Source organism: Poecilia reticulata, chromosome 17 (assembly GCF_904066995.2).
Source record: "Poecilia reticulata chromosome 17, P_reticulata-male-v2, whole genome shotgun sequence".
In the NCBI taxonomy this organism is placed as follows: Eukaryota; Metazoa; Chordata; class Actinopteri; order Cyprinodontiformes; family Poeciliidae; genus Poecilia; species Poecilia reticulata.
Window position 1 is genome coordinate 14,829,736 of NC_088846.1, and position 21,345 is coordinate 14,851,080.

A 21,345-nucleotide genomic window follows, 5' to 3' on the forward strand; every position below is an offset into this window, starting at 1 on the left:
GTTTTGTAATTAAAAAGCTGTTTTCATTCTCTTAAAGAAGTCTGAACTGTGTTTCATAATCTTTAGGTCAAAGCTAACAGATAACAGATAAGTAATCAACAAAGACACAGAGTACAAAAGACATGAGACCAAACCAGCCAGCAGAGCTGAATGCAGAAAAACAACAACCTTCTGATGCAACTGTTCAATGTTTCACTGAATGCTGTTCACACTTAAATACTTTTTGACATATTGATGAAGTGCTATGTTCTGGATAACACATTCCTGATGCTCTAGGTCCAGAGATGTTCTGTTCATAGAAATGCAAGTTCAGTCTTTCGCTTACTTTAGACTCACTCCATTTCCAAACACTACTGATTTATTTTTGTTTTGTATTACATTAGTAACCCACTTAATATTGCAGTTATTTCAACCAAATACTTCTGAACTTTTCTTATATTTTTTTGTGTTTCATTTAATTTTTTTCCTCTGAATATTTGATATCAATAATTCCACACGCATCCTTCATGATGGGCCTTCTCCTACACAAACACAGTGCATGTTTGTGCACAGTTATCTCTGTTGGCATTTGTTTGTTCAAATATGTTTCATAAAAAAAAAAAAAAAAAAAGGATCAGCATGCACACTGAAAGTTGGCCAAGTCTCCACAGCCTCTACACGAGAGATGAGCTGGGAGAGGAGTGTAGTCACAAGAAGAGAGCATTTAGAGGTGTCAGTCCCTCAGGTGGATGGTCGGAGGAATGGGGTGTTGGAGAGGGATGTGGGGGGTTCGGGGGGGGGTGACTTGTATCTGTTGGCCCCGAGTCTGTTTAACTGTTCCCATTTTTCCATCTGTGCAAAAGCATATTTTCTCAGTGTAAAGAAAATCGGCAGAGGCCAAGGCTCTGTTCCCCCTGCGCAGATCAAATAAACACACATGCGTGAAGCTGAGCACACTTAAAAACCACCCAGGAAGGCTGACAGACAAGGAGATGAGCACTGAGGAAAACTAAAATGGAATAGAAATAGAAAAAGTACAGCAAGGCATTCATCAGAACTAATTGTTTGATCTTTTCTAATATTTTTATTTTTAATAAAAGGTTTGCATCAACTACAGAGTATGAAATGTAATCATAAACAAAACTTCAAGATTCCTGATTTTCAGTCACTTCTGGCATATTTCTTATATTTAATAAAAAAATATACATATATATGATTACACGCAGACCAATGCAAAATTAAAGGAACCTAAAAAGCATTAAGTTGTATTGATGTATTTCACGACTTTTTGGGACATCACAGGCTTGTAAAGCATGGAGTTTGTGACCCAATATGGAAAATGGCCACCAGAGGGCATCATAGCAGCAAACTGTGATGGCAACATGCAGGATGTGGGACAATTTTGAGTTACCATCTAAGACATGAAACTAACTAGATTCAAAGTTTGTAATATAACATTCACTCTAGAAGACATCTTCACATTTTTTATTGACTAAACATTTTGGGGACCTGTTTTGCATCTAAAAGAGGCTACTGTATAAATAAGACTTCATTTATCTTAATTAATTGAAAGCTTTTGAATAACTCATTTAGTATTTATTATCCTTTTGTATCTTGTTAGAGCACCATAGTCTGAAGTCAGGGGTACACTCCAGTAACAGTCCAAAGGTCCTTGTAACTGGTTTTAAACCAAGTGTAAAATAGGTAAATTATGCAATTTATACAGAAAGAGAAGCCTTGTTTTATTGCTGCAAATTGATGCAGCTTGATTCCAGCATTGCAATAAAAGAATAATTGTTTACAGTAGTTACTGGGCATTACACATGCTTTACAGACACCTATTTTTATCACACAGGGGGTTTATGAATTGTAAATCTATGGTTCCTGGTCCCTCTGGGCTGATTTGAAGCTCTTAGACAAGACTGATATGTCTTTGAATTATGAGGAAAACTTAAGGCAAGCATTTAAAGGATGAGAAGGCATAACTTTAGCACAGAGAGTCAAGATTAGATGGATAACAGAATGACATTGAAACATAAAAATAGGAAAAAACGTTTTTCTTGCTTCACCATATTTAGATCTGTGTAAAAACACCTGCATTGATTGATTGCATCTTATGAAGTAGAAATCTTGCCTATCTTTGATCTTTGAGTTCTATCTTTCTTTCAGTTCAGTAGATCTTTGTTATTTCTTCAGCACATTTGAATATCTGGCGTAAAAATTAAGCATGTCCGTAACACATAAAAGAATGTCAATAAAATTTGACCAAGGAGGAGCAGAAGAAAAATAAGCCGTGGTAGTTAGCAGGAGTGGTAACCAGTCTTTGAATTGGCCTTCTTTTCCCCATATTTACCTCTCCATCCATCAAACACTATCCCCCAATGAAGACAGTTTACCTCATTGATAAGAAACAGATTATAATAATCTCTTTGGCACTCAGTCCAATTATTTTCAGTAGATGGATCCATAGATACATAAACATATGGATATATAGGCGATACTTTATTTCACCCTAATTAAACAAAACTTTGATGGAACTCAAACTCTGTTTTAAATATTCACTGTTAAATGTAAGTCACTCTAGTTGAAGTTTAATCCGTCTGAGTAGTTTATTTTTTTGAAGTGCAAATTATCAAATGCACTTACTGATTCTTTGAAAACCAGTGAAATAGACCTTTAACTGAGCACCAAATCGAAGCTGAAAATCAGATACCAACCTAAGCATCATCATCCGTCAGCTTAGTCATATCTTCTGAGAGTGCTTAACTTTGCCCAGCATGGGGTGTAAATGCCAGATGGACTGCACATGCTAATTGTTGATGGGAAACTCGTTTGGGTTACAGCTCACACAATGTTTTTGTTTCCCCATGTACTTGTGCCACCCCAAGACTATGTTGCCCAGAGCAATGAGCCATGTCCTCTTAAAGTACTAAGTATCTCTAGTAGAAACACAAATGGCTTCAGATCCGATAACTATTTGATACCAGTGATGTTACACGGGGTTCTGTGCCCTTATAAAACGACTGGGAAATATGCATAACAGAGCTGCTAAAAGATTAAGAAATAAAATTACATTTTTAAAGCGTATCCCTAAAATAAAAAATCAACAAAAGTTAAAAACTCAGCATGGAAGATTTCTTTCTTCACCCTGAGGTGTAACTAATAAAGACTTACATAAAAGCTTCTCAAAAGTGCTACTTAGATACCCACATGAAAGCATCAGATCCTTTTTAAATATAGAGAAATTAAGCCATAGGAGGGATAGATCTTGGAGTTATAGTCGTGGTAATTATTAAAATTGTTCTTTCTTTGAGGTACACTGTAAGGATTTGGGAAGGAGGGGGTGGGGATTATGGTTTGTGAGCTGCAGTAATGAAATACAATTAATGTCAAAGCTTTGCTTCCCGCAGACTCACACACATGTGTCCTGTGCAGCTCGGGGTTCCTCTGTTTCTCCATTTGGTCAGTAACTAGTCCACAGGGCCACTCTGTCAGTCACAATTTCCCGCTTCGTCTTCGTCAGTTTTCACTCTAAGCTAAGGGAGCCGAGTGGGTCACGCCACAGAAAACACTAAGTAAGCACACTTTCAGCCTAAACATAATCTGAACCTGTCCTGTGACAAAATTAAATGCATTAGAAACAAGGGCTGAGCCATGACTGTGAAATTAGCCTATAAACTCTATTCTTGAATTCAATCAGTTCCTTTATGTGAACCGTAAAGATAGAAACCCAGCAGGCCCAGGCATGGCCTCTTAAAAGGGAACACCAATCGAAACCACAAACCCTGAATAGAAACGCCAATGTGTCAGTGTGCTTTTGAAATTAATCCTCAAAACCCACCAGTGTTTCTTTCCCCCACCTCCCAGTGTTTTCTTTTACAGGAACTCAACAGAGAAATCAGATGTTTACTTGCATTGTAGAGAGATCCTCAACATGTGGAGCCCAGAGTTTTCAAAGAAAAACTTACACCACCAGTTCAGTTTTATAGCCCTCTCCCAAAACCACAGCATTAGGGCACACTGCAAAAATGCCTGCCTAGCCAGTCATTTTCCTGTTTCACCAAAGCCCAAAACTAAAATATTAACATGTTAGAGGGCATTTTGTTTTTTGGCGAAAGTAATGGCCAAAGTCCTATAACAAGTCAACATTTAAAGACAAAACAATTTGTAATAGACACATTTGATGTTTGAAGCTGTGGGATCACTTATACTATTCCATTATATTCTCTGTGCATGGATTTAAAATAAAAACATATTGACAAAATACGTCACTGCTGAGGAAATAACAATAAGTTACAATGTCTTGTAAAAATATTTGAGCCTTTTCACATTTTGTCACATGACATCCACTAACTCCAATCTGTTTTAATTTGCCCATTACGAAGGCATGCACGGTTATGAGATGAAAAGAAAAGAAATGGTGCTTTTTATTTGTGTTATTTTGAATACCTCAATGATTGCTTTTCAGGTCATCCAAACCCACAAAGATCATGGTGCCACTGTAAACTTTCCAATTCTATCATCTAAGCTATAAAACTGGACTGGGGAAGCATTAATCTGAGAAGTAGGCAACAACAAACCATCCGCAAGATGAAACATGGTGGTGGTAGGATTATGCTGTCAGGTTGCTGTTTTTTCTGCATTGGCACTCGGGGTTGTAGTAGACATTTTTGTTCAGCTGTCATTTTGACCGATGGGGTAAAAACACAACAACAACAACAAACAAACAAAAAACTCTATTTTTATCCATCAATTCTTAAAAAAGGTTAACAATGACACTTCATTGACATTGCATTTCATTTTCATTCATTGTAATTAATGTTCAATTCAAAGCAGCTGAACAGAGGATCTACATTGTGTCATCACACATCAAGCAGATGTTTTTTTTGTTGTTGTTGTTGTTAACAGTGACAATAAAACACTGACTGTGGCCCCCAAAAACTTCATTTAAACAATGTAATTGAATTCCTGCACATAAATGATGACTTATTCACCTGCTTTGGCTTGAATGTACAGCCTCATAACTTACACCTTGTCATGCAGTGCAGAAAGACAAGATACTTAACAAAAGCTTAGCCTTCTAGAATGAATCTGGAGGAATAATAGTAACTCATTTATTAGAATGTCCCAATCTAAGTCCTGACCTAAATCCAATTAAGAAACTGTAGCTGGGCTATAAAAATTCTATTTACAGACATTCTTGATGCAGTCTTAGTGGGCCTATGCTACACCACACTTTTCAGACTTTTACCTGCAAAATAAACCTTAAAACACTGGATCAGTTTCCTTCTCCTTCCCCATTATGCATCACTTTGTCTTGATGTGTCACATACAGCTGTAATAAAACTCATTAACGCTTGTTGCTGTAACGTGATGAAAAGTCCAACAGCTCAACCTGCGTGATAACGTCTGCAAGGCATTGCGGCTCCCCGGTACAATTTCAACTTCGCCTGCAACCTGATTAACTAAATAAAAACTACTTGCTTCAGTAAGTATAAGCTCCTCTCACTGTACTATTAGCTTTTACTGTTATTGCACTCAAACGTGTTAATGTTATTGCTCGCCTTATCCTAAACAATAATTTGGCAGCAGCGGAGAAAAACGATATTGAAAAAAGAGCCATGGTGTCAATTAAAGTTTATCCTCTGGTTTGCCCAACTTTCTGAAGGAGCCTTCGCCTTATTGCTCCCCAGCCTGTCCCAGTCCTCCTCCTCTGCTGCCTCCTCCTCTCCTCTTCACCACATGAAATGGCCGTCTGTGCCAACCTAGCACTGAGCTTTCATTAGCTTTTACTACCCCACTTGGATGTGTTTAGTTTTGCTTTCTTTCTCCCCCTCTGTGTGTGTCTCCTGCCCTCTGTAAGTGTCTGTGTCTGCATATGTTTAATTACCAACCCCCGCCCTCCCTCTGGAGCACCCCTCAATGCCATACCACCATATCATTACACTGAGGCTGCAATTTAAACTTCACTCACACACACACACACACTTACACTCACACACACGCACACACACACACACACACACACACACACACACACACACACACACACACACACACACACACACGCACCCCCACACACACACACACATGCCAACGTGCGCTGGCTGAAGACCGCTGAGCTGCTGTTGCGTCTTTATTCCAACCTAACTCTGAACCCCTCACGCCGGAGCCCACACGGACAAAGACAGGGAGACGGGGAGAAAGAAGAAACGGGAACTTCAAATCGTGTAGTGCTCCGGCGCAACACATCAAGACTGATCCACAGCTACATCTGGTGTTCGAACTGTTATTGTTTGAACCAAACAAACCACTTATAAACACAAGGCCTCTGCCTTGTGAGGCTCATATTTAGGCCCTTCTGTAAACAGCAAAGCACAGAATGAATCAATTAAAAGGGCATTACGCTGTTCCTGTTTATTTAAAACATGTTTACTCTATACGGGCCCTACCGCCTGTCTGCATGATTGCCTGGAACTTCACATCGCTCCTCCTCCTCCTCCTCCTTTCTCCTGCTGCCACCCCTCGACAGGCCTGGTCACGGCCAAGGTATACCAAACACGTTCTCACACACAAACACGTGCGCGCGCATGTACACACGCACGCATACACGCATGCTGGGCATAGATTACAAACACATTTGTTATGTCGAAGAGAGCTTGGGGTAAATATTGATCTCGTTCTTCCTCTGTTTCGGTGAGAGATGATTAGAAGGAGCAAGCTGGAGCAACAAACCCGGCGCAGCCAGCAATCACATCACATGGAACACATATAAATACACAAAGCAGCAAAGAAGTCAAGGCTTCACAGAGCATGCACTGTTTGAGAACAGGGCTCGGAATGGAAAGTGCTTATGTAAGTAAATGAACATGACAGCGGATTGTTAAGAACGATTTTTACATCTCCGGGGGAAAATGTTGGGAAGCGTTGCGACATCTCAGAACCCCTTTCATGCATGGTCTGCAGAGAGCGAAACATCATTAGCTGCGCTAACAGCTAAATCTCACAGGCCTTTCCAACTGCTTGAATGTTCCTCATATTTAAGTATTCAAATCAAATGGTCGAGAAACGACGTAGAAAAACGCCGTAGCATGCAAAATTTATGTATATATATTTATATTTGTATATATGTATTTATATTTGAATTCATTTGTTTTCATTTTTCTTGTGTCTTCAGAAGGGGTGTGGACAAATGTTGAGGGGGCTGTATTACCAAAGACACTCACATTTGATTACTTTTAACCTGTGGAAAAGTAATGGTAATAAACCAAAAAAACAGATTCCGCCCCCACCATCCTTTACGGTGCGTGCCACGTTCTATTGGTGTTGTAGTGTGTACCAAATATAACATATGAAACTGCAGCCTGAAAGATGAAATTTGGTCTTATTAGACCATAATGGTCAAATAAAACCAGTCTAGTAGATTTCTTCTTGAATTCTGGTAATGGGAGTGCATTACACTGACTGATACCTTTGTTCGATAGATCTTTTTGATTCTGTGGAATTTCTCTTGAAATACAAATGATCATCTATATCTACATACATAGATGTCCACAGCTAATCTGCAAATACATATGCCATTTCTCACATTAGTATAAAAATAACATCTCTCCTAACTTTTCTTTTGTTACTGGTTTTAATTTTTCTTAGGTTGAAAAACTGAGATCCAGCAATGCTGCATTTCACTTTGCTCCCACATTTATCTGTTACAAACTGTCACACACCTTTTTCCAATTGATAGAAACAATCAAAGATTCAGCAAGTAATGCTGAAAAAGCAGCAATATTGATAGCAGAAGGGACTTCACTGTGTCGACACTGGAAATCTTCTTTTTTTTTCTTTTGTTTTGTTCGACATGAAACCTTCTCTGTGACACAGAGCCAGTAAATGTGAGAGAAGTTAAACAGGCTCCTTCTCCTCCTCTGTGGGTGTGAGAGCAGTGTGTGGGCCCAGATAGGAGCCGATAGCCCAGATAACACGATCTCGCTGTGCCAGCTCCTGACCTGAGTGTGAAGGTGAGACCGCTGGAGGAAGAGAAAACAAGCCAAAGGAACAAAAGTCTGATCTCATGATCTGGTCATGCTGGTTTGTGTGTGTGTGTATGCGTGTGTGTGTGCGTGTGTGTGTGTTTGTGCATATGTGCACAGCTTGGGTGGCCAGAGGATGAGCGCCCATTGTTGCAGGAATTCAATAGAGCTGATTAGCAAAGAAAAGTGTTTGTGTGTGGCTAAAACATGCACTGGCATGTGTGTTTGTGAGGCAGGGGGTGGTGTATGTGTTTCTACCTTCGCGCTGGGTGCAGCACAAAAGAATGGAGGAATTAGCTGTGCAGCGAAGGAGAAAGCAGACATTCAGGGAGACATACATGCCACACAGTTTGGAGGAAGTCAGGCTGTTTATCTTCTCATCTAAAGCAATTTTGTTGCAGTAACACAACTGCTTTGCTGATGTACAGTGCTGTGCAAATGTTTTAACTTCCCTGATGCTTTCGAGAACCTTCAGCGTTCTCCTCAACCGGATCATTTCGGATACAATGTGGAGTCACTCAGAGCTCTGTTTCAGGGCCAATGCTGATCCTGCTTTACACACTTGCTTTTCAGAAATAATAAAGAAATTCAACATCTCTCAGCACAGTAACACACAATTAACATCCAGTTGTAGTCACTTGAAATCTGAAGACACTATGTTAAGTTGTTGCCACTGACAGCATGACTTCAGAAATCATTCTAAGAAACTGAACGATTTTGTTTGATCAGCCTACATGTCTCCATGTGGTTTCTTTTACTTTAGATTTTTTTCTATAGTGAGAATCTTGGCGCCAAAACAAGAGATTATCATCCGTGCTTTTATTTGTTCTCATTTAGATTACGGTAACAGATGTTAACCTCTCTTAATAGAAAGGCTCTTGATCATCTCCAGATGGTGTGAAATACTATATACCAACGCTCCTGACTGGACATAATATAAGAACATACCTGGCTCATGACCTGCTCTCCGCTGATTACCTGTCAATTTGGGAATTAATTTAAAAATCTTGGTATTAACTTTTGGGGAAACCAGACGTTGTTGTTTGTCTGTTGCTCTGACTCATTTTAAAAAGCTGTGGATGTTACTCCTGTTAAGCAGCAACATTTCAAATGAGGAATACTCTTCTTTACACTGTGTTGACAATTTGGATTCTATAAAAAAAAAAAAAGTTATCTTCATTTGAAATGATTTTTTATCTGTATATTTTTGTTTTCACTTATTGCATTTTTTTTTCACATTTTAAGGTGAATTACTATGTGATTTTTTAAAATGAATGGTGTAATATAAACAAACATTATGTGCTTTCTTTTAAACATCTTCAGTTTTGTCCCATTTGAACCACTCCATCTGGGTGCCTCCATTTTCTTGTGTTTTGTTTTTCTAATACAAGGAACAAATTGACTATTTGGAGATGTGTGTTTAATATTAAGACACATCACTCCTTTGTTGACAATGCTAACACAAGTCAGCTGTGTTTTTTCTTTTTTTTTAAGGAAAATGCTTTTCCAATTCTGCCTAACGTTGGGTTACAGCTGCTCCCACTTATTTGCTCAAGGCCCCTGTGGTCATTGTCTTTGTTTTATCTTGTTAAATGTTTAACTTGGGGTGAGAATATGCAAAACATCTGACTAATAGAAAACAGCCAGGTTGCTGCATGACAGAATAACCAAATTGTTGATAATACCAAAATGTCAAAAAGGATACATCTGCGGGTCTAATCACACACTTTTGTCTTTGCAAAAAGTATTCAGAAAATATGAACTTTTTCACCTATTTTCTGCCTATTTTGTTGGTATTTTATGTGATGGTTTTGACAAAGCAGTTTTTATCTGAAATTAGAGATCCATAAAATATATAATTATTATGTAGTTTTCAACACCCTATAGTCAGCACCTTAAGGAGCCACTTTTTGCTTAAACTACAAATCTTTTGAAGTATGTCTTAACTAGCTTTATACATTTTAAGAATGATTTTGTTTTCAGTCAGATTGGATATGCAGAGTATTTGAAGTTTACCCTTCACTATTTTTAATTGACTTTAGATTTAGATATTGAATTGGCAATCCTAAATCCTAAAAAAAAAAAAAAATCATCTAAACTTCAGTGGGTGAGGTGAAGCCTTCGACACGGTCATTTAAGGATTGTCCTGTATTTAGCTCCACCCATCCTCTCACCAACTCCAACAAACTTCCCAGGTTCCTTCAGGAGAAACGCAACCACGCAGCATAATACAGTCATAGCCATGTTCCGCAGTGCTTATACAGGGTAATGAGCTGTAATAGTTTTTCTGCTGTGTTCCTTGGTTTTCATGATGCTGTTTGTTCACTAATGCTCTCTAACAAACCTCAAAGGGCTTCACAGATCAGCTGCATTTATACCAAGGGAAAAAAAGCACATAGATGAGGTCTATTTATTGTTTTCATGCGGTGACTTGTGAAGACAAAGTTCAATAATTGGTTGAACTTTGAAGTTTTGCAAAGCATATAACGCTTTAACTTCACATTTATGCGCAACATTGTGTGGTCCTTCGCAGAAAGAAACTCATTAAAGTTTGTAGATGCATCATAATAAAAGGTGAGCAATCGATTATATTTTAACTTGGCCTGTAGATATACTCTCAGCAACATTTAAGGATTTTATAGCTATTGCTAAATGTGTCTAAACGAAATTAAGCCATAAAGTCTTCGTCTCACCTACGAACAATAACTCTGTTTTTTTTTTTCCACTCAGTCATGACATTAATGGACTGTGTGCGTTCACCATAACTTTCCCCACCGAAAGCATTTTTCATTAATTCAATTGTGCATCGCATATTCTTAACATTTCTGCGTGACCTATGTGCAAGTCAACGTTTCACTTTCACTGTGCTGTATTGTTAGCTTAAATTGCAATAGTGTGCGCAAACTGTTTTGGTTGAGATGTAAATGGACATGAAAGCGACTTCAAAGGACTGAGGTATCAGATTCAGACATAGGCTGCTTTGCCTGAGCTGACAAACGAGGAGCCGTTATGTGGAAAGCACAGGAATTTACAGGGTCTACCTTTCATCTACACAGGTGGGCTTGTGTGTATGCGTGAGTGTATCTTGTGCATAAGAAGGCACAGAGGGGAGGAAATGCTTAATTATGCCCATCAGATCCCGAAACAGAAAGATGACTAGACTTTTGGGCATAAAACATAAATCTGGTTGGTGTTTCACAAGTTAAGATATGATTTTAGAGACTGGGGCACATAAATGAGTCTTAGCCTTAAGCTTCAATAGATTATATTGAAGGTTATAACGCTTGAGGTTTTAAGAATTGCATTGCATGTTTGAAAAAAAAAAAAACAGTAACAGTAAGAAAACTCTCTGTGTCTGGGATCAAAAAGTGATCCCAGATCCTTTCTGTGGCAGAGATTTAATGCTTACTGGAGATGTTTCATGTTACTTTGCAGTGTACAGAAACACACTATGTAAGATGAATATAGAACAAACAAAAACATAAAATGTTGTCCATAGCAACAGCACTTTGTCATGAAAAGCTGGAACATTTTGCCGAATAGCTTTTGTTTCCATGCAAAATATACAATTTCATCACATGCATATGGAGTGGGATTACTGCGCATTCTATTCCAAAGCAAGAGAGGAAGAAACAAGTTTAAAATTTTGTTGATCTCACATTGACTGTTAATTGCTGATTCAAATTATAATTTGTTGTACCTGCTTTCACTCCACAGACAGTGAAGAAAGAGGAATATTGAGCTGTGTAAGCAAAAAGACGTTTTAAGATTCAGCTTATACCTGTGAATCGCTTAGCTAATGTTTAGTTGCATAAACACTGTTTCCTGTAACTGTTTCACATGTGGTACATAGATAGAATCAACCAACCTTTGGCAACTGTGAACATTTATTCTAGCCTAAAATGATATGATTGCATTTCACAATTACTTTGCATCACTTGGCTTTGCCTCAGAAACAATGTTTGATGTCATGCTTTATGTTCTCTATTAGACGGCTGTCCTTGATTTATGCTTTTCACCACATAACATTCTCTAGTTGGTCTGAAACCACGATTCTGCTCACTCACTTGTGTGCTTGGGATCACCGACTCTTTTTAAACAACAGTTTCAAATGCAACTCCTCTTCGGCATGAGGCGACAGTTCACAGTGATCCATGATCCCTTGTATGTAATAAATAGGTCCAATGTTTTATACTATGTATTTTTTCTCCATGCTTTGGGATTTTTTTTATACTAAGTATAAAAAAAATCCCAAAGCATGGAGATGCAAAAAATGCCTCAGTCACCACATGTCATTGTACTGTGGATTGAACTCAGTGTCTTGGGGGGCGGGGGGGATTTTTGATGTACTGTGGATCCTCCAGACCCAAAAAGAACAAATTCCTGTCATTGATCCATTAAATGTTGCACCATTTCTCTTCAGCGCAGACAGTGTATTCTTTGGCATATTGTAATGCAGAACATTTTCTGTGATTGTTTTATGCATCAAATACTTTCTTTTCAACTTTTTAATCAAATTATGTTGTTCTTCCTAACAGTGTCTGGAATGACCCATTTTCACTCAGATTCACTACAACCAGCATGTGCACAATTAGCTTCTTTTGTCCTTAAACAGGAGTCAACTTTTTGATTCCTGTTTTATTTTTTTTCACTTGACTGATTGAGCTACCCCCAGTACATTAAATGATACAGAAAACATGTCATGACTGTTTTGTCCATTTGTTTTCTTTCATTCTTTTTTTTTTTAAATCAAAAACAGTTAATGTAAGAAGGGCTCAATTGCTGCAATGCCAAAAACCATCTTTCTTATGGAGAAGCGTTCCCATAGTTTTTGACATGCAATTTTTAATCAAATGGATATAAAAATAGTTTAGAGTTATAATAGTTTTTTATATTTTAAAATGGTATTTTCTCTCAGGAGTCACTCACTCTTGTGTGATGGATGCTGCCTGTTATTTGGATGTTATCATTTGAAAATTTGTCTTCATCCTGAGTAAAGTTAATATTCATAACAAAAACTGTATAATTTCCATACTATGAAATTCATTTGAGTAACTTTTAATTGTGTAATAGTTTCAATCAAATAAGGAAACTCTACTAAATGAAATCACCGATTGCTGCATTTAATAATGTGTACTTATGGCGAGATTAGATTACACGCATGTAATCTCTGAAGGCAAATTGAACATTGGATTTTATTTAGGGAACATAAGAGTAATGCAGGCAGAAGAGAAAAGCATAGCACAATTTTTAGATTTTTAATATGTGAAATGCTACAAATATTTAGCAGTTATGCGTTCATGCATCGTGTTGCATTTATTTCCTTTCACAATTTTGTGTTGGTTTCTCACAATCAGCTTGAAAGCTGAATACTTGTGGAGCCATTAAAACAAAGCGCCTCGATAAGAGACTAAACCAACCAACACTGATAAATCGGACTGCTAGTGATAACAGCGCTGACCCACGATGTCACAAAGGGCGACCGACAAGAAGGCAGTTTTTCATTCAATTTATTTTGTTAGTTTAATTTCTATAGCAGGTGAGGGAACATAACGGTCACATATGGGTTCTCTTGAGCATAGTTTTCAGAAATCACAGTGTTTCAGACATGGACTTGAACATCTTAAAAAAAAATGACAATGAAGAAGAAAGGGCCAAGAGGAAACTTAAAAACACGATGTCACTTTTTCCTACACAACTTCTCCTTCATGGTCCTCCAATTGCCCCCTTTGATTCACACTCTCACACACACACACGCACGCACGCAATCACGCACGCATTCGCACAATGTGTTGTCATCCCCTCCCCCGCTCCCCAAAAAGGCAAACAAAACAAAACAATAAAACAAAACCTCAGGAACAAATAGATATATTTATATATAATATATATATTTACTCTTTAAAAATAGAACTTCGGTCTAGAAACTAGCATCTGTACAAACTACAAAAATAAAAATTTTAATATAAATAATTTATATGGCATGACATTAACATCTTTCTTGAAATAAACTACAAACCACCGCGAGAGCCCCTTGCTCTCGACCCCCATCCCTCATCAGAGTCTGACGCGGTCTGCTCGAACTGGGAAGCGGTGCTTTTGCTTCATAATTCCCCAACTGCAGTAGCTAGACGACTCAACTTTCATATTTACAAAGAGTAAGAGAACGGAAGAAGCTGCCGCTTGAAACATGACAAAGACAATAGAGCCGCATGTTTATCCCTGCAGTTTAAACTGGCAGTGACGAGACCAATGCTGAACGACTGAAGCCTTGTTCTCAGTCCGAGGGGGGAAGCAAAACGAGTAGAAAGTGAGTCGAAACGAGCTGAGGCACCGAGGTCGACTAAACCAGTTCAGAGTCAAAACAACATGACACTGTTGCTACTCAAAAAGGGGGGAAGAATCAAACAAAAATAACTCCCTTTGCATTTTTAAAATTCCCTTTTCGACGAGGCGAGCAACACTTTTTCGACAAAGTGAATAAACTCACCCCCCCCACCCAAAAAAAAACAAACAAAAAAAAACAACAAACGAGCTTACACAAACTGCTGAAAAAATTAACATAAGTTATCGGAGCTCCTTCAAGTAGATTAAAACTGCAGAGGACGTTGAGACAAAGTTGGAGTTAGGAGCGTTGCTTTCCAGCACGATGGCTAAATAATTCAAAAGGTTTTAGAGCCTAAACGGAGAACATAATACTGACCTTTAATTGCTGGGATAATGAGAAAAAGGGGGGACACACTGAAGGCACAATGGTTACTGCTGTTAGGAAACAGTATCTGCTGTGTAATTCCCTGCAACCTGTGACAAAGAACTTGGACTCAACAGATTGTTTATGACGAAGTATTTCATAGTATAATACTGTGGAAAAAAAACAACAAAAAAACAAAAGAGGAGGGAAGGGGTGTGGGATAGGTTGGGGGACTGCACTTATTAAGGCAAATTGCCTGAAAAGAAATCGGAAATGTAGCAGCAAGAAAAAAAAACAACAAAATTACACAAATAGAAATAAACACTGACCATGTACGTTCAATACTCTAATACCTTAATAAAATCTCACTTTTTGTGAAAACACATAGAACATTTCTTATTCTATACAAAGTGGGACGGAAAACGAATCCACATCCCCACATGAAAATAATCTTTTACATCTTACATAAGAGTATACCCAAGTTATACAGTACTCTTTTAAATAGCTTCCCTCTTTTTTTTTAGTATTAAAATATATATATACTCATAGATTTATATAACTCTTAAAACAAGTAATTTCATTTTTTCATGTCCTTGATGTGAGTCCTCTGTTTTTTTTTTTTTGTTGTTGTTTTTTCATGTGAAGTCTATGTACAGTTAAGAGTTTGAGACACAGTGAGGAGGTCGAGGTGCTTCTGGGATCCAGAGACTCAAAGTGAGAGAGTCTCTAGCAGTCTTTAGATGCCTGGATCCTCAGCCCACCTGCAGCACACAGGAGGAAACAGGAAACAGTCAGCAAATAAAGCTCTCATTTCAAAACTTCTCATAGGTTCGCTAAAAAGGTCAGCAGAGGAACCCGGCTCACCTTGTGACTTGCCGAGTTGATATTCCGCCTGGACCTGTGTCGCCTCCAAGTCTTGGAGCTCTAGAGAGTCTCTGTTGCACGAAGAGTATTTTGTTTTGTCGCCACATGTCCTTTCAGCAGTTTCAAAACAGTCTGACTCGCTGTCCACGTCAAAACCTTCATGCATGTAGCCTTGATAGGCGGTCCCCGGTAACGTTGGGTGCACGGCCACCGTAACGGAGGCCGTAGCAGTCACCATGGTGACAGGGCCCCCAGCGGGGCCCTGTTGCATTGGCAGGGAAGAGTTGCTGTGACCGTAGCTCGGCCCTTTAGTCCTGTTTGGCTGAGGCCCTCTGCTGTTCTTCAGCCTGGGGCCACTCTGACAAGTCCTCCCAGGGAAATGAGCTTTGTCGCTGGGTATGCGTTGAGGCGACTGATCCTGCAGTCTCTGGAGATCACTCTGCTGCTCACGCTTGTTTCCGTCCCAGCATGTCACCTGGGAGCCGACAGGTGGTTGCAGACTGTGGTTGGATTCACATAACGGTTCAACCCTCCCGCTGACTGCGTTTTCCCTAAACGGCTTCAGCACCTAAAACAAACACAACATTTGTATGTTACACACGAGTACAAATACAAGATCAAAGAGGAGTTATGCATACATCTTTGAAGATTCATGCGCTCGTGGTGCTTACCGTTAGTTTGGGGAAGCTTGGGTTCTTGCTGGCTTCCACCAGTATGTGAGACGTTGTGGAAGGAGCTGTCGCTTGGTGCGCCGCTTGGTACACGCTCCTGTCACAGTACTTATAGTCCTCCTCCCCTATCCCAGAGGTCGTCGTCACCTCGGAGTAGTATTCAGAGTCCGACGACTCAGAAAACGCTTGCTGCCGCGGTGAGCGCGGATGGTTGTGAGCTGTGAAGTATCCGTGGTGGGCCGTCGGAGGAGGCAGCGGCGGCTCGGGAGAAGGTGTCGGCAGGCAGCTGGCGCTGTCAACCGGGGTGACTTCAGCTGGAGGGCCCAGCATGGAGAGGAGGACTGGGAGGAGAACTAGGCCATTCAGCATCCCCAAAACGGTCAGAATGGCGAGGACGGCAAAGAAATACCTGCGAGATGAACAGATGTAGAGCTTTGATTAGATCGGAAAGAGAAATATAATTAACAATTTTCAGCCTATGTAGTACTTATAAATCCTTGTGGGGAAAGAAATTTGTGAACACACCTCAGCTACAAGGTTGTTCTTACAAAAGAATAAAAAAATGCAACAAATAGCAAACTGCAGTATCAGTGAGGTGTTAAGGTGAAGTAAGATGAAACCCAAAAATCTAGGATGCTATTTTAATGTAAACTTCAATATATTAAGACATTTCTGTGAGAAAGAGAGCGAGAGTCATTCCTCGGATAACAGCACAGTTGCTTTTTTTCTACTTTTGTTTCCTTTTAAGCTTTCAACTTCTGTCACTCGTGGAACAAACACTGTTGGCAGGCTTTCAGAAATCTCAGAGCAAAGGTAAGGATTCACGAGGAAAAACACAAACACAGCTGTTTTTGTAATGCTAGCCGGGCTGTCATGTATAAAGTATTTAATTATTTTATCTTTATTTAAAAAAAGAAAACAGTAAAACCTTATTTTACTTGGACAAACGTTGCGTGCTGTCGCACGTTATCATTTAGCCAAACCTTTGATAACTCTAAATAATTTCATTTGACATAAATTTTTTTATTAATCTAATCATTTGAGTTTTTCCTTGACTCTGATACAAAAATTAGCAAGACCACATGGCTTAAAACCACGTGATCACCGTGTGCATGACTTACACACACACACACACACACACACACACACGCACGCACACACACACACACACACACACACACACACACACACACACACACACACACACACACACACACACACACACACACACACACACACACAGCTGCTGTACATGAGGAAGAAAAGTAGCTCAGGGAAGGAAGGCTGGGAAAACCCAATGCTTGTGTATCAAAGGAGTTGGGAGAGAGGCTAATCTGACTCCCCACTCAGCTTAAACATGCTTTGATGCCTCTTGTGCTGCTTCTGCACAACTTTCTCCTCTCACTCTGTTTTTCTTCTTTTTTTTTTTCTTTCTTGCAGCTCCCACTGCATGCGTGCTTGTTTTGTGCATGTGTGCGTGCATCTCGACGGAGCTCCGGGGAGGCCAGGGGTGGAGGCATGCCACAAGAAAGAGCTCCCCCGAGCAAATTAGAGAGGACTCCACTTAAACACTAACAGAAAACGCGAAGGGAGAGAGACGGTAAGATGCTTTAAGTCTGCTAAGCCAGACTTTAGGAGGTGAAAGAAATAAGGAGGGGAAAAAATAATGAAGTTGGCATGAGGTGAAGGCAGAAAAAAATTACAAAAAAAGAAGAAAAGCGTTGGAGTTGTTATGGAAAGACGCTTCTTCATAATCGCTTGAAATGATTATTACTGCTATTCAACAAGTAAAGTCCTTGATTTCTTTCTTCTCAGGAAAGATTAAAAACCTCAAATAAAACCAAAATCATATTAGACCATTGAAGTCTGAAGCTAGCTATTATGGAATTCAAAATACCACAGCAGGCTCCTTTATGTGCCACTTTTTACTTTACTTACAGACAAAAAGAGACAACTAGCCCCCCACCCCCCCCTTCAGTCACTGTCAGGAATTTAGTGGCTTACACAAACTAATCTTTTCCAGTTGTGGTCAGGCCTGGAAAGGGATGCATGTACATACATGAAGGTATATGTGTTTCTGTTTGTAAAAAAAAAAAAAAAGAGAGAGAAACTGGTGAGAAGAGTCTCTATTCATGCTTGTTTGTGTATTCAGCACATTACAAGGCCAGAAGATGTTTACACCAGTATGTTTATGCTGCTCCCCAGCTAGCCTGCTTTGCCTCACCCCATTTGCCCAACTACAACTGCAGCTAAACAAGACCTCCAACGAAGCCTCGGCCCCTCTGCCTCACCCCTTTCCGTCCTCTGGCCATATGTTGCACGCCAACCACTTTCAAGTGATTCTTTCCCCCTTTCTTTTAGTTTACTCGGATTTGCTCATAACTTCAGTTCTCCATCTCTGTGGAGGTTCCCTTTACTATATTTGAACCACCCATAAGAACCACACATCCGTGCAAGTCAGCTAACCCTCCCAAGACTCCCACTCCCTGCCTCTCCTTCTGCTTCTGTGTGAGTTTCTTCAGAAAAACTGGCTGATTTTATGTCACGGAGGCCTGTTGCAGTCTGTGAGCTCAAGGTTGTGGTTTCGGGTTTGGGCTGAGACCACGTTCTGCTGAAAAACATGGAGCTATTGGGCTTTTTTTCCACTTAGCCCATGAAGTGCAAGAAAGAAAGAAAGAAAAGAAGAAGAAAAAATAAGACGCCTTACGACTCACATGCACAAGATTTACACTTCACTCGCAAGACACGCACAGACACTGAGAACAGAGACGGAAGGAACAGTCTCTGTTGGTGGGCTGCATAACATCTGACTGGCTGACCAGTTCAAATTTAGCTCCAGTTTTTATTACGGCATCCGACATGGAAGGGAAAGAATGCCAAATGGATGATAGGAATTTTTACAGATTTCCCTAGTGTGTGTGTGAGAGAGAGAGAGAGACACACACAGAGTGAGGGAGTGAGAGAGACACCACCCAGTGGGCAGCAGAAAGCTTCCATGTTTACAAGCAGCTGCTACACAACACTGATGTTTTCCCCATTTGTTGCATTCTGAAGTTGGGGATCTGTGTATGTGCATGTGTGTGTGTGTGTGTGTGTGTGTGTGTGTCCTCCTGGAGTGACAGAACCAGCTGCGTAGTAGACACTGTCTGCATGCATGTGTGTGTGTGTGTGTGTGTGAAGAAAGATAGAGGAAAACACTTCCACCTGCATCCACCCCTTAGCTCCCCCCCAAGAAAGCTTCCCTTTGCAACCCAGTTAGTAGAAACAAAAACACCCGCATCCATCTCACCTCATGATGAAGTCAAACTCTGATCCCGCCAGCATGAGAACACCCAGCAATGTGGAGATTGCGCCGTCAACCACTGGGGCGAACATGTGTTCCAGTGCCACCGCTGAGCGCTTGTTTCTGTTGCCAATTGCTGTCAGGAAGCCCTGTGGCCAAAAAAAAAAAAAACAGGGGAAAGGTGGGGATGAGGAAGAAGTTGGAAATCTTTCCAATCATCCAAAATGTGTTTGTGGCGGGCGAAGCTTGGCAGGCTACAGAACTGCTGGATTACTGCGCTTAACATCACACTGTGCTACAATAAAAATCTGCCAGCATAAGGGAGGAAGCCAAAATAAATCCTTAATCACAAACATTTCACCTTCATTACTTTCCATTTAACAAATAAAACTACAGGAGTCTCTGCTTTGAACTGATGTGGGCTTTGTGGAGAACAAATTAAAGTCCTGGTCTTTCAGTATTTCTCCCATCTTTTTTTGTTTTTACAGGTTTCAAACAAAACGAGCGTTTCACCGATAGCCGCTGCAGACTGAAGACCTACCAGGGCAATGTGAACCGTAAACTCCACGCCGATGCCCACCGATGCGATCAGGATGACCACGGGAATGGCACTGAGCTTGATGCCAATCAGGCCCATGATGCCAAACAACTCCACCGTCATCATGGCCAAGATAAACACCTGAAACACACACACAAAGAAATGTTGTAACTCTGATGTGGAAGAAAATTAAGAATGAGGGAACCGAATAATAAAAGAAATGGTCTTAAAAGAGGTAATTATCAGTAATTTTGTCATTCGTCATTTGCCTGGCTTGACCGTTTTCGTACACTCATGCTACAAAACTGTGACCCTGTACTCATATTCAAATTTCATTTGACTCAGTACTCTGAGTCAAATGACTCAGAGTACTTCAAATCGTTTATGGTCATTGAACACACCATTCTACTAGTTCATGCTAACTGTACAGCTATCGGATGTGGAAAGTTTTGCTATAGGAGAAAGACTCAACGTCAACTAATTCTGCAAAGTGTTTGAATATAAAGTCATAGAAATGTTTGAAGCCATACTAAAAAAACAAAAATCCTCCAGGCTGCAAGAGAGCAAGAGAGAGCAAGACTAACAGGAGAGCTGCACAAAGCACAGTAGAAATACTTGGTCTGTTCCTTCAAAGCTTTTAAATTCTGTATGTTGAGGAATTTGTTAGATTAAGAAACTTCAGCATTGTAGAAATCCCAAGAGTTAAGGTAATGATCTGCATTCTTTAGGAGATACACACAGTAATGCAATATTAATTTTTATTGTAAAACCCCACCGTCACGCCTCTGTCACACACCCAGTTTGACACTACCTCAGCTTCTAATATAAAGAATCACTAGAAAAAACCAACTAAATGTCAAAGATTCATAGAAACTGAGGAAACCGGATGTATCTCTATATGAAAATAGAGTAAAAAAAAAAAAGAATAGACATATGCCTGGGAAGATGGAGCGTTTGATCCCAGCGTGAGTCTCGAGCTTGGACAGAGTTACAGTGGAAATGATAAAAGCATTTTTATTACTCAGCCACACACAGGCAAGAGGGACTTGTCACCTGCTGGCATAATACTTGCCTGCCAATCTCAATCAGACCTACTGAAGCAATGCCTTTTAAATAAAACATACTATCTACAGACAAACTCAGTTGTTGCCTTACAGAGTTTATCAACATATGTGTTTTTTATGTATGAACGTGCATGTATTAGGGATGTTTCTTTCCGAATCACATGAAGATGCACCCATATGTGTGTGTGTGTGTGTGTATATATATATATATATATATATATATATATATAT

At 39.7% G+C, this 21,345-nt stretch overlaps 1 protein-coding gene and 1 long non-coding RNA gene across 2 annotated transcripts in view; one reads left to right on the top strand and one right to left on the bottom strand.

The window, feature by feature from the left end:
* The first annotated feature begins 5,975 nt into the window (after positions 1-5,975).
* LOC145547892 (uncharacterized) lies at positions 5,976-20,121 on the top strand. The gene is made up of 3 exons (XR_014084154.1): positions 5,976-6,834; positions 17,670-17,829; positions 20,001-20,121. It is a non-coding gene; the product is annotated as an uncharacterized LOC145547892 (long non-coding RNA).
* The window catches only part of ptch2 (patched 2), a 30,160-nt gene continuing 22,315 nt past the window's right edge, over positions 13,501-21,345 (bottom strand). Inside the window, exons 19-23 of the mRNA XM_008434165.3 lie at positions 20,054-20,191; positions 19,519-19,661; positions 16,230-16,638; positions 15,559-16,126; positions 13,501-15,455 (exon numbers count right to left, since the gene is read on the bottom strand). Of these exons, the coding sequence (XP_008432387.2) occupies positions 15,421-15,455; positions 15,559-16,126; positions 16,230-16,638; positions 19,519-19,661; positions 20,054-20,191 (1,293 nt within the window). The 3' untranslated portion in view covers positions 13,501-15,420. The remainder of the gene's footprint in view (positions 15,456-15,558; positions 16,127-16,229; positions 16,639-19,518; positions 19,662-20,053; positions 20,192-21,345) is intronic.